Below are 16,769 nucleotides of genomic sequence, written 5' to 3'. Positions count from 1 at the left end.
GGACTCCTGTTTCTTGTCATGTGACTCTTGTTTCACTTCTCCTTCAATTCTAATTTAATTCTTCCGTTTCCTTCATATTATTTTGTGCATGCAGCTTCTAAATAAATGTAGCTGCTGATGTAAGTACGATAGCGTGTTTGAGCAAACTAACTTCTTTAAATATTAAAAATGCCTGTTAGTGGTTCATTGATTGTAAATATTACGGTAAAAAAGTCCAGACATGATGCATGGCCATTGACGATCCAGTAAAATTCCTGCTTTATAGAGGTTTCCACTGTGACATCAGTGTTTAGGGTGCTTAAGGTCTGTGTATATGTGGGAAAGAAAGGGCCAATGCAGCCAGTTTGCTGAAGGGAAATCGTTACCGTTTCCCCTAAAGTGTTCCCACTCATCCGAAGCGTTCTCCTCCCTTTTTGACAGCGAGTCCAAATTAACACGTCTGTCTGATTGAGTTATTTTGATGTTTCAGCAGCTCGACTCTGAACATAAAGCAGCTACTGTTAAAGAATGTGAGGCGGATGACTGAGGACTGCGTCCACGCCCCTGAGCGGGGTACCCAAGACTTCAGGGTTATTCTTGGAAGACGGAGGGTGCCGGTCATTATTTGGTTTTGTTGTTATACTTCCCGTTGGAAAGGCGAGAAGGAGAGCAGCAGATGTCTTGAAGACGATTGTCTTGTCTTGTGGCTCGTGCAAGTGTGTTTCCCTTTAAACCTGTCACCGTTGAATTAGGTGGAACAGCTGCTGGTTCTCTTCTAAAAGAGGCAGAGATGGAGGAGGTGCTGCACAAAGAAGAAGAAATAAGCTGAAGGGATTTCTAGCAGGGGTACATGGAATTGTAATCTTGTATAACCTGAGTATCCAGTTTACTTCACTGCCCCTCCATTGTGTTCAGCCCCTCCCTCAGGAGACTCTCCTTTCTGTTTCCAGGCTGTCCTTTTTCCCCTTTTGTCTTTACAACTTTCCCAAAGTGTCATTGGGACCTGTTCGTGACAGTGTTTTTGTTGAGCTACAGCAGCTTAAGATAAAATGCTCCCCTTCTTTGTGTAACAGGTGAGAAATAGCAATTATTCTGGTCACGTCCTTGTGTCATGGATCTGTTGTGCTTCTCCGTTGAGAAAATCCTTGTTACCTCTAAACTTCCAGTTACTCTCAGGAAGCTGGTGTAACTTTATCTCTGCTAGTGAGTGTAAGGTAACGTCATTCTTCAACCTCCAGCACAAGCAAGTCACATACAAGCGCAGCAGAGCCGTGTCTACAGCCTCAGACTCTGAATATTGAGTGTTTTCCCCAAAGTCCTGTGCAGATGCTGATGTGGTTTCCTGGAACTCTATGGCAGGACCAATAGATGCTTCAGCTTCAGCTGGGTTACACACATTATGTTTTAGTGTGTATGTGCATGTGTGTGTTTGACACACAACAATAAAAATGTCTCCACTGAAATATGACGGAATAGCTCGGTTCATCTATTTTTAATGCATATAGGTGAAATGGAAAAAGTCAATGCTTTAGCAGTTAAGTATAGTGAGGCCACTGGGCATTATTTATTTATATAGATGCACAAAAAGATCAATGTTCATTTTGTAATCCTTTTCTCCATTCTTTCTCCTTGTCCTCCTCGCAGTGGATCCCAAGGTGTACGTGTCGGCGGGCCCCACCGCGCTGCTGGACGGTGGCAACGAGTCGCTGGTCGCCACTTGCATCGCGGAGCGCGGCCGCCCCGCTGCAGAGGTCTTCTGGGAGACGGAGCTGTACGGACGAACTGAGATGCAAAGTCAGGAGGAGCCCAACGGCACCACCACCGTGCAAGTGCGCTACATGTGGAAGCCGCAGAGCGACGCCCAGGGAAAGACCCTCACCTGCGTGGTGCGCCATGCCGCCCTGGCAACCGAGTTCCGCATACCTTACACGCTGAATGTTCAGTGTAAGTAGCTCAGTAATGACACCTCCTTACCTCTCTTATGTTTAGGCTGTAGATGACAGCGTTTTGACAGCAGCAATACGATCCATATTTACTGTGATTCAAAAACAGTGTCGGAGTTGTACTCGTACTTTTATACCATGAAGTCATTCAGATATACACTGACGTGCTGCTATAAATCTTCACATATTCATGACATGTTGATATTAAACTCCTCGAAGATGATAACAGTTTATGGTTTGTTGACATGAAAACGTCAACAAATCCCTCAAATAAAACCATACAGAGAACAGAAAACCACATCAAACCAACAGTTTCTACAGAGATTTGCGGTGTCGTTCTGCGACCTTGTTGTCAGTCACTTCTGTTTAGCACGCTTTGAAACCTGGGGAGATGAAACTCTCAGAAAAGTATCTGCAATTACATTTTGCTGTGGCTATATGCGGAAATAGAAGTTAGAGGTTTTTTTCATCAGTTTTATGTGTCAAAAATAGAGGTGAAAAGATTTTCCAAGAATAAGTTGAACAATCAAGGCAATGATAGAACACCAGGTAACGATTCTAGCTCTAATTGTGCAGGTCTAAAAGGTAAAGTGTATCTTATCAAAATGAATCTGCTTTGCTGGCATGATTTATGAACAATCAGCTCCCTGCCTTGTTCTTCCTCCACCATAAAGGAGCAATTTAAGCATCTAATGTTGTAATCATTGATGCATACTTCCTTGGCGCACAGTATGTTCCTCTGTGTTCGGACTGTGCGAGTGCAGGCTAATGAAGGTATTTCATGAAATATTGATCAGGCCTGAGCAGCAACACAAGTAGCAGGAGGCTGCTGGGGGCAGCGGATGGAGACACAGAAACACTGAGCTTAACACAGGAAGAAAGAAGCTCTCCGGTTCAATAAATCATGTCAAATGCAGAGGTGAGGGAATTTAAGTGCAAAAGAAGCACAATTTCAGCGTGAACTGTGTGAAAAGGGTCATTGGACACGGTGAGCCGAGGCGTCTTCCTGCGTGCTGTAATGAGTTCCTCATTTGTCCTCCAGAGAAATCAAAATGAAAAATTGGATATCTAAGTCCGTGTTTGCCATGTTTTATTGCAGTGGCATGTATTGGGCTTCATTTAGGCGTCGTCTTGCCTGCTTTCAGTTTTTTTTTTTCTTCTTTGTCATGGTGAGGCGGTCCAGTTTATTATTAGCTGCAGTTCATCCACCATCTGAGTGAGTCTGTCATTTTCTAACTTTCCACCAACCCTGGGTCATTTGTTTGTCCTGTCGGCGAGTGTTCACCAACAGATCCGGTACCCTATTACTGTCCAGGCTTGGTTTTGTCATCACTGGCTACCGTGCTAATAATACTCTCTTTGTTTCTTCTGAGAAAGCTCTTTTGTCATCAGATGATGGAGAGCACAAACACAGATTATAAAAATAAATCCTATGTCACCTTCAAACTGTAAAAAAAAATAAAGATGTAAACTAAAAAGAAGCCAAACTATTATTAAAAGTCATCCAGCTCTTGTGTTTTGTTTTGCAGTTGCCCCAGTGGTATCAATAATTGGGAATGACAAAAACTGGTACGTGGGTCAAACAAATGTGAGATTCACCTGCGGTGCCAAAGCCAACCCACCTGCGCGTCACTTTTCCTGGATCAGGTCAGTACCTCAACACGTCCACCTTTCATTGTTGTGACCAAAGATATTTCAAGACTGTCTTGATAAAAACACAGATTGTCATTTGTATGGTTGTGAATCTCTTGGATCTGCCCACTGGTGTGGTGATTCGCACCGTCACCGCAGAGCGAGAACTTCCCTTGTTCAATTCCACCTGAGAGCCTTTCTTTGTGGAGTTTGCATTTTTTCCCTGTGCGTGCACAAGTTATCCTATTTCTCTTTATTGTAAATGATTAAACATTGTCTGTACAGCCTCCTGCATATTTGTTGTACAGCATTTATTTCCACTTTTTGTTGAAAGTTACCCAGACTTTTGGCTCCTGGTGGACATAGAAATATTGGCACTCAAAGTGCTTTAAACCTATTCAGTTTTCATTTGTGGCGGACTGCAGTGAAGTGTTAAAATTTGCATTCATGCCGATACATGTGGCAGAGGAGGAGAGGAGGAGAGAGAGAGGAGAGAGAGGAGAGGAGAGAGAGAGAGAGAGAGAGAGAGAGAGAGAGAGAGAGAGAGAGAGAGAGAGGAGAGAGAGAGAGAGAGAGAGAGAGAGAGAGAGAGAGAGAGAGAGAGAGAGAGGAGAGGAGAGAGAGAGAGAGAGAGGATAGAGAGAGAGAGGAGAGAGAGGAGAGAGAGAGAGAGAGAGGAGAGAGAGAGGGTGGAGAGAGAGAGAGGAGAGAGAGAGAGAGAGAGAGAGAGAGAGAGAGGAGAGAGAGAGAGAGAGAGAGAGAGAGAGAGAGAGAGAGAGAGAGATAAGAGTAGTCTGCCTAAAGTGGATGTGAAATGAAGTAGCACAAACTGCACATAATGAAAGCCAGGTGTGAAGTACACCATCAGGTCTTTGCCAGGACATGTTAAAAGTTCATGATTGAATCCAGTGAAATCTTACTAATATACTAATGGTATTCACATTTTGTAGGTTCCTACAACACCTGATGAAAAATGTTTAAAAAGTTCTCTAAAGGAATAATGATGACACTTTTATGTGGCTTAATGAGGAATGTGTTTGTTCAGGAACTATTGTTGGCAAATACTTCCTGACAAATCACCTGCTGCTTGTTTCACTTGCATGGATCTAAATTGGGTTTAAACAAATTGAAATGAAGCAGCACAGTGGAGGCACTTCTGTCTATAAATTATCTCCAGCATAACTTTCGAGCCCGGACACCGGAGCTGTCAAACGCGCTGCTGCGTCCATCGGGAAGACTCCCTGCTATAAATAAAAGATTCCAAACAGTTCATGCACCGGAGCAACACTGGCTTATTGGCAGCTCTTTGTCATCATCTTGCTTTGAAAACAAGAAATATGGTCTCATTTGAGCTGACAGCTCCAGTAAAGTCTGGACGTCCACGCTCTCTCTCCTTCCCCTTTCCTCTCTTTCTTTTCGTTTTTACTTGCCTGGACATTTGAAGTCTGAGTTCGTGCAGAAAGCTTGTCTTTTCCACTGACGGAGGAGCAGTCCTTTCAAATTATCACAGTCATGTGGTCATATAATAGCTGCAACAGGCAAACAGCAGAGCAGTGATGTCATTTCAAGTCTTCAGACGGAGATTTGCCAATATTTGGCCACATGCAGCAGCAGTATTTTGAATTTCACTCATATTTTCTGTTAAAAAACAACTTGGCTACAAGTGCAGCAAAGAGTCTCAACTGTCCGATCTGCTCACACCAAGGTGCGCTGAATCATGAATCCAACTTAATGTTTGTGTAGGTGACAGGTCTATTATAGAAAGCCTTTTCTACTATAAGTGGAAACTCACTTCTATAAAATATGATTTAAAACAAAACTTTTTCTTGTTTCAGTTTTCAGAATGATAAATTGCTGATGTAATTGCTCTGCTTTTGTCGATATTATGTCACATACACAACACCTGAAAATGTGGCAGGAAATACACTTTGAGTGCTGTTGACTTCACTCATGATCTGAAAACCTGCTTTCTCCACAACAATGACTGCTGTGAGTAGAAAATGGAAGCGTTTACAAAAATATATGAGGTTTTGTTTGTCACATTAGTGAAGACTCAGTTACTCAAATGAATCTGTGCAAGACAGACATTCAGAGCTGTAGCTCTGCTTGGATCAAACCTGTAGGACGAGGATCTAAACAAGATAAGTGAAAGAAGCTGAGCACACTATCATTTATCTATCCATTCATCTTTCATGCCGCTTCATCAAATTCAGAGTGGCACGCACACACGGACACACACACTTTTCTTGCAAATTCCACACAGAAAGTCCCCCAACTGGACTCAAACCAGGTGTCCACTTGCTGTGAGGCTCAAGCTCTGACCACTTCTTCACTGTATGGCCACATTCGATATCAACCAGGACTTTGTGTTTGACGTGTTGCATCTCTCGTGTTAAATGTCGTCCCAGGTTGGATGGAGCCGTACCCGAAGGTGTGGAGATCTCCAACAACAGCCTCTTTTTCACGCGGCCGTTGGGACGTAATGACTCGGCAATCTATCGCTGTGAAGTGATGAACGACATCGGCCTGCGCAGTCAGGATGTCAAACTCTGGGTACAAGGTACTTTCAACTATTTCTACAGTTTTTACAGTGTTTGCAGAGTTGATCAGGCTTTTACAGAGTGTCACACTGAGCAGAATGAAAGCCTATTTACATCATCACGACTCAGCCATTGATCAACGTTTCCTCCACGTAAATCGAAATGTCTCGAGTCAGTTCCACTTTCACACATTCCTGGCAACAGCGGAGCATGGAGTGCAGATAGAGAGTATCAGTACCAAACGTTTCCACCGTTGAGGTTTGAGCAACACTCGATGCCTCAGATAAGGGTGGAGTATTCTCCCCTGCTGGCTGAGCAGTACGCGCCCATGGAGCCTTGCTCTGTGTTTGGTTTAAGGTCAGTTTTCACAGCGGGGGGTGATTATTGTGTTCACAGATTTTCAGTACACAGACGTCTGTTTGTACTCCATGAACTGTGATTCAACACTGTGTCTTTCTCCTCCTGCTGTGCTGCACAGAATGTGATCGGATTTATTTTAACACTATAAAATGCCCAGAGAGGAGACTTCTCTGAATCATCAAACTGGTCTTCCCTGAAGTTGTATTTATTAAATGCAGTTGCTGATTCATTACTGTAGATCCTTGTTGTAAAACACGCAGCGCACTAAAATGCTTCCGTCTGCTTCCTCTGTCTGTCTGTGGTTTGCTGCATGAGTTCATAATTGCGAAGTCAGGGCGTGGATCCTGAGAACTCTGCATCTCTTTTTATTTTCATTTCTCCTCTGCTCTGTGTAATCCCTCTCCAAACAAAGTAACTGCTGCTTTTGGGCTCACACTCCTCCAACACACACACACACACACACACACACACACACACACACACACACACACACACACACACACACACACACACACACACACACACACACACACACACACACACACACACACACACACACACACACACACACACACACACACACACACACACTTAGCTGAAGGTGCTGGAGAAACCCCAGAAAAAGTCTGTCAGGCTCCATCTGTGTACAGGCCTGGTTTGGACGCCTCCTCCAAACCAGAGCACAGCTGACATCCTGTCCAGGACGGACCAGCACTGAGCAATTATGCTGCTTCTCCTGTCAAGTATTAAGGCTCGGGCATGCGGCCTCTGGCCCCCACCCCTCTCCTATGGAGATGGCCAGGTTGAGCTCAGTTTTAGCCCCTCCCCCCCTCCGTGGCTGCTCGGTGGAGCTGTTTCACATTCCCAGTTGCCTCTGCAGCCTTGTGGTTTTTGGCTGTTCGTCACTCAGATGATCAGCTACATGCTTGCAGACGCTCACAAGCTCCATGAGGTTAAAATTTTTCGCTGCAAGGTGGGATTGATGGCCATTGCCAGAATATCTATTCGCCAACCTTGATCTGCCTCCTTTATCCTGTCTTATGGTTTTGCTTTTCTCCAGATCCTTCAGGCGCGCACACTGTGTGTAATTGTAGGTAATTAGATTCTTACTCACTTACTAAATCGTGGAAATCATTATAGCTCTACGGGGATTTGGATTTTGATAACTAGTACCTAAACCCCTCCTGGTAATGCAGGTCTCTTATTAGCGCACGTCATAATGCTTTGTAGTCGGGCTTTGATGTGCGGTTGGACTGGTATCAGGCCGCTCTGTCTCGGAGGCTTGAGGTCAACATGGAGGCACTTATCCTGACCTTGAGCTCCACGCCTGTCCTGCATCTCTGGCTGCAATCACAAACGGCGGCCACCCCGGAGGACGAGTCAGATGCAGGAACCTGACATCGATCACACAGCGTTTCATCTTCTCACATGACTTCCCCACAGCGGGCTTTAGAAAGACAAGCAAGGAGCTAATCTCTCTCACTCAGATGCTCATGAGTGCATGTCCTCCGATCCCTCCGTCACGCTCACACACACATTGACATTTAGCACTTGCCCTCTCGTTTACCCACTTTTTGCTCTGCAGAACAGCTTCAGCATTTCTTTCCTCTGAGGAGAGACGTGTCTCCATCAGGCTGTTATAAATGAATGTAGAAACCACTCACACTTGCTCTGTCAGTTGTTACAGAACATAAAGTGTAGTCTTATGCCGCTTTAGTTTTACGACACCTCACTCCATCTGTCTTTCTGCTTCGGTTTAAATCTTTTCATCACATGCTGGCTCTGCAGATCCTCCCCCCACCACGGCTGCCCCCAGCACTGCTGCACCTCCCCTCCATGACACCTCTGGACCCGGCACTGCTGTAGACCAGCAGAGAGCCCTCTTCACCTCCCCTACGCTGGCCTCCTTGCCCGACAGCAGCTTGGGTACGATCATCGGAGGGGCGGTGGGCGGCGTTCTCTTCCTCATCCTCCTGCTAATCCTGGGCGGCGCCTGCTTCATGCGCCAGCGCAGAACCTTCAGGGGGGACTACTACACCAAGCAGTACCTGGGACCCTCCGACATGCAGAAGGAGTCGCAGCTGGATGTGCTGCAGCCGCACGAGCTGCAGGAGGTCTACGGAGACAAGACGAGCAAAGGCAGCCAGGAGCTGAAGCCCAAACTGGGCGGAGACATCATTTACCCCGACTACACCCCAGAGCGCAAAGACAGAGACGACTGGGCTGACCGGGGCGACGCCCACAGGGGCCTCAACTACCCCGATCACTACAACAACCAAAACGTGCACCCCTGTGGGCCCCCCGTGCACAGCACCATAGTGACCAACGGCTCCCCCTACCTCCCGGAGGACTGCTATGACAATGGCGTGGACAGCGACTACGTAGCCCACATGGACGGATCTGTGATCTCGCGCAGGGAGTGGTATGTTTGAGAGGACGATTGAGAGACTGAGAATAATTTAACAAGATTTAAGTATCGTTAGAGGTTGAGTCATTTCGGTTCAAAGAAATAAACTCAGTTTCACGATGAGCTCTGTGAACAGTACTGCTCTGCCTTGATTGTAACCACTCGACCTTAAGAACGCCTGCGAGGACTGTAGGAGGCGCTACGGATTATCTGTAAGAGGCGTCTGCATACAATGATGTTCAACTGATGTGAACGAGGTTTTCTTCCTGCTTGTTTGTGTTTGCACCTGTCGTCCCGCCAGGTCAGAGGTGGGGCCTTTACACCCTCGTTAGTCAAGTATTTATATCCCCGACTGTCTGCGTGCCGCTCCCATAAAACCTCACTACTTCTGTGGCATTTAGAAAAACGGCCTCTTGATTGCTTCAAGCATTTTCATACAGGTGAAACCTTTTTCACAACTGCAGCCAGTATTTAAAGCAAACTATACTGCATGCCTTCTTATGTGAAAGGGAAAGTCACATGGCTAAAAGGGAGAAGCGCAGGCTTTGTACCAAGGGAAAGACAAGCGAATAGATTGAAGTATCACGTTAAAACACTGCCCAACATTACTGTAAACTTGTAGTATCTCATATAAACCAGTTGTGGAATGGTAAACCAGTTACTTTTAACTTCAAGTTTCACCTCCACGTTATTTTACACACACTTTCCTCCTTAGATCCACAACACTGCTTGGCTGCTGACCGCAGCTGTAGCGAGCGTGGTTCCAATGTGTTTACGTTTACGGTGCAGCCAAACAAACTCAGGTTGTCTTCATCAATAATTAGTCGGGGAAAATAAGAGAATCCGTCATGAACTGCATGTCAGGATGAAACCGGTTAGCGCAGCGTCTTCCATGCAGTGCCTCATCTAAATGCTCTGATTCCTCTTTAGCAGACCCTATTCAGTGAAAGCTTTATATTTGTCTGTCTGTCCTGATCTGTGGTCAGTGGATGGTGAAAAACTTGAAATTTCATGCTTTTCTGTTTCTGTAACTCATCTATGCGGCCGTTTCTTTATTTCTCATCCAGTAGAAATTCAAGTAGAGTTTTCCCAGTATTTCCCTCACACCAAAGCAAAGTGATCGGGGGTGTGACAAACATTTAGAAGGATTACTGAAAACCAAATCTCTAACCCAGAAATTGGATATTGTTTCATGGGGCCTTAAAAGAAACTGTCAAAACTTTATAAGTGGGTCAGTTTAAAACCATCTCGATAATTGCTCTATAACATTCTATATCATCATCGTTTCAGAAATTTGCAGAAAATGTCTCCTAATGAGACATATACACTTTTTTTTCTGTCTTTATGAGTTTTCTGGTTAAAAAACTTTAACATTTCTAACGAACACTAAGAGGCCTAAGTCCTGAGTTCAATTCTTTGTGTGGCTGCTGTAATACAATTGAAAAAGAAGCTCGTTCTGCTAAGGTCCACTCTCGCCAGTATGGAAAAGTGTTAATCCAGTCACGCTGCAGCAGAGAAAAGCACAAGTGTGTTCTGTCAGTTGTCAGTGAACCTCAAGAAGAAGCCACCCATGCTTCAGCTTTCTCCATTTCTTTCCAATATAACAGCCTGTCTTTTCCATTCCCCGTCTTCAACATCCTCTTATTTCTGTCTGGAACAGCAACACCAATCGGTTATTATAGGTCGTTTTTTTTAATCGCAAGACAGATCAAAGTGATGTGTTATAAATTCCAGATGTGAGTGTAACAGCTGTCATCATCTGACGTTGTGTGGCTCCACAAACCACCAACGGTTTCACTGCTCCCGCTCGATGCTCGGCCGTCATGATTCAGAACTAAATACACAACAAACAGAGAAGGAGCGATCATAACCGGACCTTCAATTGGTCGACTTTTGTTTGAAGAGCCTGGAAACGGGGCGAGCAGCTGACGTCAGGCTGAGCAGCAGGGTTTGGCTCCTCGGAGGGTATACAGCCATCATGGAAACAAGAAACTTAATCCACGGATGAAAAAAAAGTCTGAACCAGGGAGGCTGGAGTTCTGTGTGTAATGGTTCCCCACGGGATAGACGCATGTCTTTCTTTTCCCACAAACAACACATCCAGCGACTTTAGGCTGAAACTGAAGCGTTGAGATCATCAGTGATCTCATGTCTCCCTGCTTGATTTGACCTTACTCTTTTCCACTTAGTGATTTTTTTTTTTCTTCCTCGTGTTTCCTGAAGAATGATACACGGATCAAAGTGGCCTCTGCTGAGCCTCACATGAAAGAGAAAACAAACCCTTTCTGGAAACGGCCCACTTTACTCAATCAGTTTATTTTCTTGAAAAACCACCATATATGTGTATTACAGTCGGTTGAAAACAAGAATGGGTGGGTTGATTCCCAGAACCTTTCTTATTAGGGCTTTTATAGATTTTTACTTTTTTTAACCCTTCTCCACCCTTGTTCTTTCATGCCAGAGCTTTGGTCGAAGGTTCAGATGTCTGAGAATAAACTACTTTAATGTCTCATCGACACACACGCCCAGCTCGCCACACATCTGCCACAGCAAAGAGCAGCTCTCACCTCAGACTTTCAGCTTTTTAATTAACTTCTTTTTTTATTTTTTTTTTTCCGTCATCACACTTGGCAACAGCAGCACTCCCTGTCTACGTGCACGTTTCATATTTTCTGTCCGCTTGACTCATTGCTGTCCGTTTGTGTGAAGTCTCTCCCACCGAGTTGATCTGAAAAGCAACGTGAGCTGGAGCGATGAATGTTTTTGTAAAGCTTGTTTCGTACAAACCGGTTGCATGTAAATTAAGTTATTCGCTGCCTCCTGCGCGAGTCTTTTACCATCTTTACTGTTTGTAAACATGTACATAATGCGAATAGAACTAGCCGTTCGGTCGGTTTGTACAGTTTGTTCTGGACTCGCCTACTGATCAGTCGGTGCCTTGGATGGGCTGAGAAATGCACAAAGAGCAGACAATAACTGAAAATGTTAATGTAGGAAATATTGATATAAAGAGGAGGGCCAGCTGGTCCTTGTAAAATGTATTCCATCTTCATATTTAAGATTTGCTATTATCATAATAGACAAAAGGTTGATCGTCATGCCTTATATACTCTGAATGGACACGTAACAAGTTGGTTACTGAGAAAATTGTATTAAAACAAGGTTTCACTGGGAATTGAGGCAAGCCAGATTCATCGAAAATATTATTGTTCTGTAAATAAGCTGGCTTTTTTTTTATTATTATTATTATTATTGAAAAAAGTTGTATTTTTTGTATGAGGTCTGTAATTTTCACAGAGTATTAGTTCATCTTATGGTCGTCAGCAGAGCTCTTGTCTCATGAAAACGTAGACGCCGATCCTGTTTTCAACGCGTTTTAAATTTATTCTGCAGAGTTTCTGACCAATTATTTTATATGTTCTTTGAATGATTGATGTCTCACAGGAATCAGAGATGGAAGTGCGATAGATTGTATTTTGTTTCTTTGTTTGCAATAAAAAAGAAAAAGTCATTATTGCACACAAATGTGTCCTGTTATTCTGTTTCAACGGGAATATAAAGGTCAACAATTTCACATCAGTGTCAGAGGCCCAACGATATTGTATTCAATGCATATTTCCCAAAACCCAGCCTTGGCCCCGACCTGCAGCCCGTCTGCAAGTTGCTCTAGTGACCACGCCACTCTCAGGGAGATCAGGGTTGCCAGATTGGGTGGGTTTCCACCCAGTTGGGCTTCTTGGGGAGCCTGTTTGTTACCATTATTCTTTGTTTATTTTGTGCAGTTGTGTTTTTATGCATGTTCTTCAATACACATACAATAGTTTTATGGTTTTAACAAGTTTCTACAGAGGTTGAGATTCGGGCTGTTTTTTATTGAGGTGGGCCGGTTTTATGTGTTTGGGCTGAAACAGTGAGTCAGATCTGGCAACCCTGGAGGAGAGGCAGCTTTCCAGTAACTTGAGCTAATGTTTAAAATAGATTTATCACTATGGCTTGCAGAAGCGCTGTTTTTCAACCAAACCAGTTTGAAGCAGAATGTGAGTCAGGAGGCGGCTCCTGAAGAAGGTGCGTTAAAAATATTGTGTGTGAATGTTACTTAGTTTGGACGTATGTGTTGCTACTGTTACTACCAAGTAGCTAATGCTAGCTCCTGCTAACTGTAACTGTTTTTCATATTATCTTGAATTCATTCAATATATCAGTACAGTAATCTTTGTAAGTTTTTATCCACCTGTGGGAGGGTCAAAGTGAGTATCACTACCAGAGGGAGTGGTTATTTCCCCGCATGATGTCATGAAGGGAAAATCTCTGAATCGCCTCTGTGAGCACACATTCACTAAAAAGTGAGGGAGATGACAGAGTTTCTTCACTTCTGGGACATCGTACCCAAGAGGCACATGTTGCTGTTAGAAAACCATAAGAAAGTGAATTTTAATATATAATATGGGAGCTTTAAGTTACAAACAGCAATGCAGAATCCTTGCAAAAATATACATCGATTAAGGGTCGTTTATACAACACCAGGCAGCCTTCACGGATAAAAAAAGTTGATCTGAATGCAGCCGGCAGTAAAACAGCAGCCGGCAGACAGACACCCCCCATGGTGCAAACAAAGCACCAAAGTATGCAGCTCTCATGTTGGTCTGCTTTGCCCCGTGGTGAGGAGACAGGAGCCACAAACAACAGTCCAGTGTGAGCTGCTGCGCAGTCCTCCATAAACCTCCCAGTACTGAGCTTCACTCTTCATAACCACCAGTCTGAAGAACTGTGAGCTTTGCAATAAGCTCACAGACCTGGACGGCAGCTTTAAACAATGTCCTTCAATAAGGAGGATTGAATTCAGCCTGGATGGAAAGTAGAAGCCCTAAATAAACGTTTTGTTTCTGCTTCATGAACTGCTAACCTCCTGACAATACAATAATTTTCATTTGTACCTGCAAATAACAACACCTTCTCAGTAATTTGCGCAACATAGAAGTTGAAGATCATCTTTTCACTGTGATATTCTGCCTTTTGTCTTCACCACATTTCATAGCGGTTGCGCTTATATTTCTTCTTCCATTTCAGATAAGATATTTAATTGTTGATGTTGGAAACAGGTATGAATGAAAATGTGCAGCAGTGGAACTTCAGAGGTTTTGTGTTGGTTTGTGTCCTGATAGGCTTGTGAGAAAATGTCGAACAAGTAAGGTAAAAGGTTTTAGACATCAGATGGTTAAATTGACCTTTTTTTTTATTTCTGAACCAAAACCCACGTATAATGAAAGATTACCTCACATTTACATTTCATTGAATATGCTTCTTTAAAACACATTAACAGTCATCATTGATTGTCCTGTTTTTCACATTTTCCTTCCAAAGAAGCCTTCAGACTATCTGCAGTGGATTTTCTGTTGTGAATCTTTGTGACAGAACCAGTTAATGAGGAGGAGAAGCAGACACAGACAGACGGGCGCTTTTCTCTCCCTCCCACACGGTAAGTGAAGAATTGGTGGAGAGGCCAGACGCCATCCGTCTCTGTCACCTTTAGCCTCCTCCACTGTCCACACCTGTGTAGTGACTAACTGACCCGTCTCAGGCTGCTCTTCATCCTGTCCGACTCGGCACCCTCTTCATCACCGGCTCACAGATGGGAGCTCCTCCCGTCACACCTGCGCTGACCACCCACAGCTCGGAGAGTAAGATGTGTCTCTTTAAATAATCACACCCAAATGATGCCCCGAGAACATTGACAAAGGAATCCTCAATGGCTTCCTCAATCCGGGTCCTCCCAGTCTAAGTGCCTGTGTTTAATCCCCAGTGTTAACATGGCTTTGGAGGTGGCACAGACACAAGCAATATGTGTTGTTTAGCAAAGTGACAAATGGCCCCTCTGGTCCAGATTAGGAGCCGGAGGAGAAACCAGATACGTAATCCCTCGTGGCATGTCGGAGAGAGATCTCCTTGTTGGACTTTACTTTTATCAGTGGAGTGTCGGCCTTGGCCCGGCCCAAAAGCTCTCGCTCCATTATCACAGTGCAGGCTGACTAGGATAACCCCGCTCTAATCCATCACTGCTACCCTCTGCATGTTTGTGCAGGCAGTCCGGGTAAATAAGGCCGTGTTGGTGGGCTTGGGTTACCGTCTTGTTTTTCCTTTCTCAACTTTCTGGCAGATGGCTGCAAGGGGGCATTTTTTCACAGGTAATGAATCCGTCAGCAAATGTGTTTAGTTTTGTTACCTCGTAAAACAGCGGCCAGTCCTTTTCATCGTTCTTTAAAGACCCCACCCTGAGATGCTGCAGAGAAGCTCCAACTAGAAAAACGCCTCTTTCTTTCTCCTTCCACGGCTGGCCCACGAGGGCCCTGCCATCAAGCGCATCTAGAAGTCCTTCTGAACAGTTATTAATGATGTGCAGTTTATGTAAACCTGAACTTTATACACACTGCATAGAAAGACACTAATCTTTTCTCACCCTCTGCAGTTAAATCAGAATAATCGTCTCCAGCTTTACTTCAGTTTGGATTCCCACCTTTTGTGTTTGTGCTTGTCCTTCCACAAGTTTCTCACAATAGTTTGGCCATTCCTCCTGACAGAACTGGTATACTTCAGTCAGGATTGGAGACTGCCTTGCTAGCACACAGCTTTTGATTGCGATCAGGGCTTTATGATGGCCTCTTGAAAAACACTGACTTTGTTCACCTCCAGCCACATTTTTACTATTTTTTGGCAGCATGCTGAGACTCATTGTCCATTTGGAAGACCAAAGCTTTCACCTCCTGGAGGATGTCTTGAGATGTTCCACATAAAGTTCTTTCTTCGTGATGTCGTCTATTTTATTATAAGTGCACCGGTTCCTCTTGCTGCAAAACAGCCCCACATCATGATGCTGCCACCCCCATGCTTCACAGTTGGGATGGTGTTCTCAGGCTTACAAGCTATAAACTTTTGACTTCAAAGAAAGTAATAAAATAAAATGCCTAAAGAATTCTCCCTGTCATTATTATGGCATTTAACAAATAGAAATAATTTTGGGAATCTTAACTGACTTAAAACAGGAGAAGTTTAGTTTGATTTAGCTTCAGTCTTTCTATACAGTGTACAGTATGTAAACCTCTGGTTTCAATCATGTCTTTGATCGTCACGTTTGCATGATTTATTTGGGAGAAACAGGAAAAAACGTTGACGGTACTGAACGTGAAGAATTGCCTGATGAAGGGTTAAGTGGACGCCTGTATGCTTGTCCTCCTCCACCTCCACCTCCACCTCCACCACCACCTCCACCAACCACCTCCAAAACCTCTGATTTCTTCAGCTGACGAAGAGGACCTGCGCTCCGCGCAGCGTACATCAAAGGCTGCAGTTGACTGAGCTGAACAGACAAATTGTTTGAGCTCAGGGGTTTGGAAGTAATGAAATGCTGCAGAGGGTGGGAGAGTGTGGTGCAGTTACAACAAAAATGTTGTCACATGGCCCGCGGTCTCGCTTGCCCTCGTCTCGGTGTGAAGTGCGTGAGGCTCCGGGGCAGCAGCAACCTGTGACGGCGCCAAGAAAGCAAGAGTCCCCGCTCGGTTGCAGTCACGTTTCCTGAAGAGCAAGCGGTGGAAAGCTTTGTTTACCCTGCTGTAAGAGCGTCCAAACACAAACCCTCTAATTGTTCTACATTTGTCATTTCTTATATGAGTAAGAATGAGTATTGGTAAAGGCAGAGAGACAGACAACCACACAAACAGCCCCGTCCATGGGCAGTTTCACAGGCACCGATTCACTTCAAGTGCATGTTTGTGGAGAAAACCGTGGATCCTGGAGAGAAAAAATTCATACCCAGGAGGAACATGCAAAGTCTTTCTAATCTGTTTTTCTCCATACTACACTTTCAAATACAGGAAGTTCATTAGATAAGTGCTAAAAAAAAACAATGTGTCATTT

At 44.3% G+C, this 16,769-nt stretch overlaps 1 protein-coding gene across 2 annotated transcripts in view; it reads left to right on the top strand.

Moving 5' to 3' along the window:
* nectin3a (nectin cell adhesion molecule 3a) overlaps positions 1-9,262 on the top strand; it is a 44,006-nt gene extending 34,744 nt beyond the window's left edge. The window contains exons 3-6 of one of the 2 annotated variants that reach the window (XM_080460496.1): positions 1,624-1,923; positions 3,452-3,569; positions 5,963-6,114; positions 8,243-9,262. In XM_080460496.1, the coding sequence (XP_080316622.1) occupies positions 1,624-1,923; positions 3,452-3,569; positions 5,963-6,114; positions 8,243-8,886 (1,214 nt within the window). In that variant the 3' untranslated portion in view covers positions 8,887-9,262. The remainder of the gene's footprint in view (positions 1-1,623; positions 1,924-3,451; positions 3,570-5,962; positions 6,115-8,242) is intronic. The other variant, XM_080460497.1, reaches the window with a different exon arrangement.
* The last annotated feature ends 7,507 nt before the right edge of the window (positions 9,263-16,769 follow it).

The sequence above is a fragment of the Lipophrys pholis genome (assembly GCF_963383615.2).
Source record: "Lipophrys pholis genome assembly, chromosome: 3".
Lineage (NCBI taxonomy): Eukaryota > Metazoa > Chordata > Actinopteri > Blenniiformes > Blenniidae > Lipophrys > Lipophrys pholis.
The sequence above is the reverse complement of the archived record's forward strand: the minus strand, read 5'-3'. Positions and strand labels throughout refer to the sequence as shown.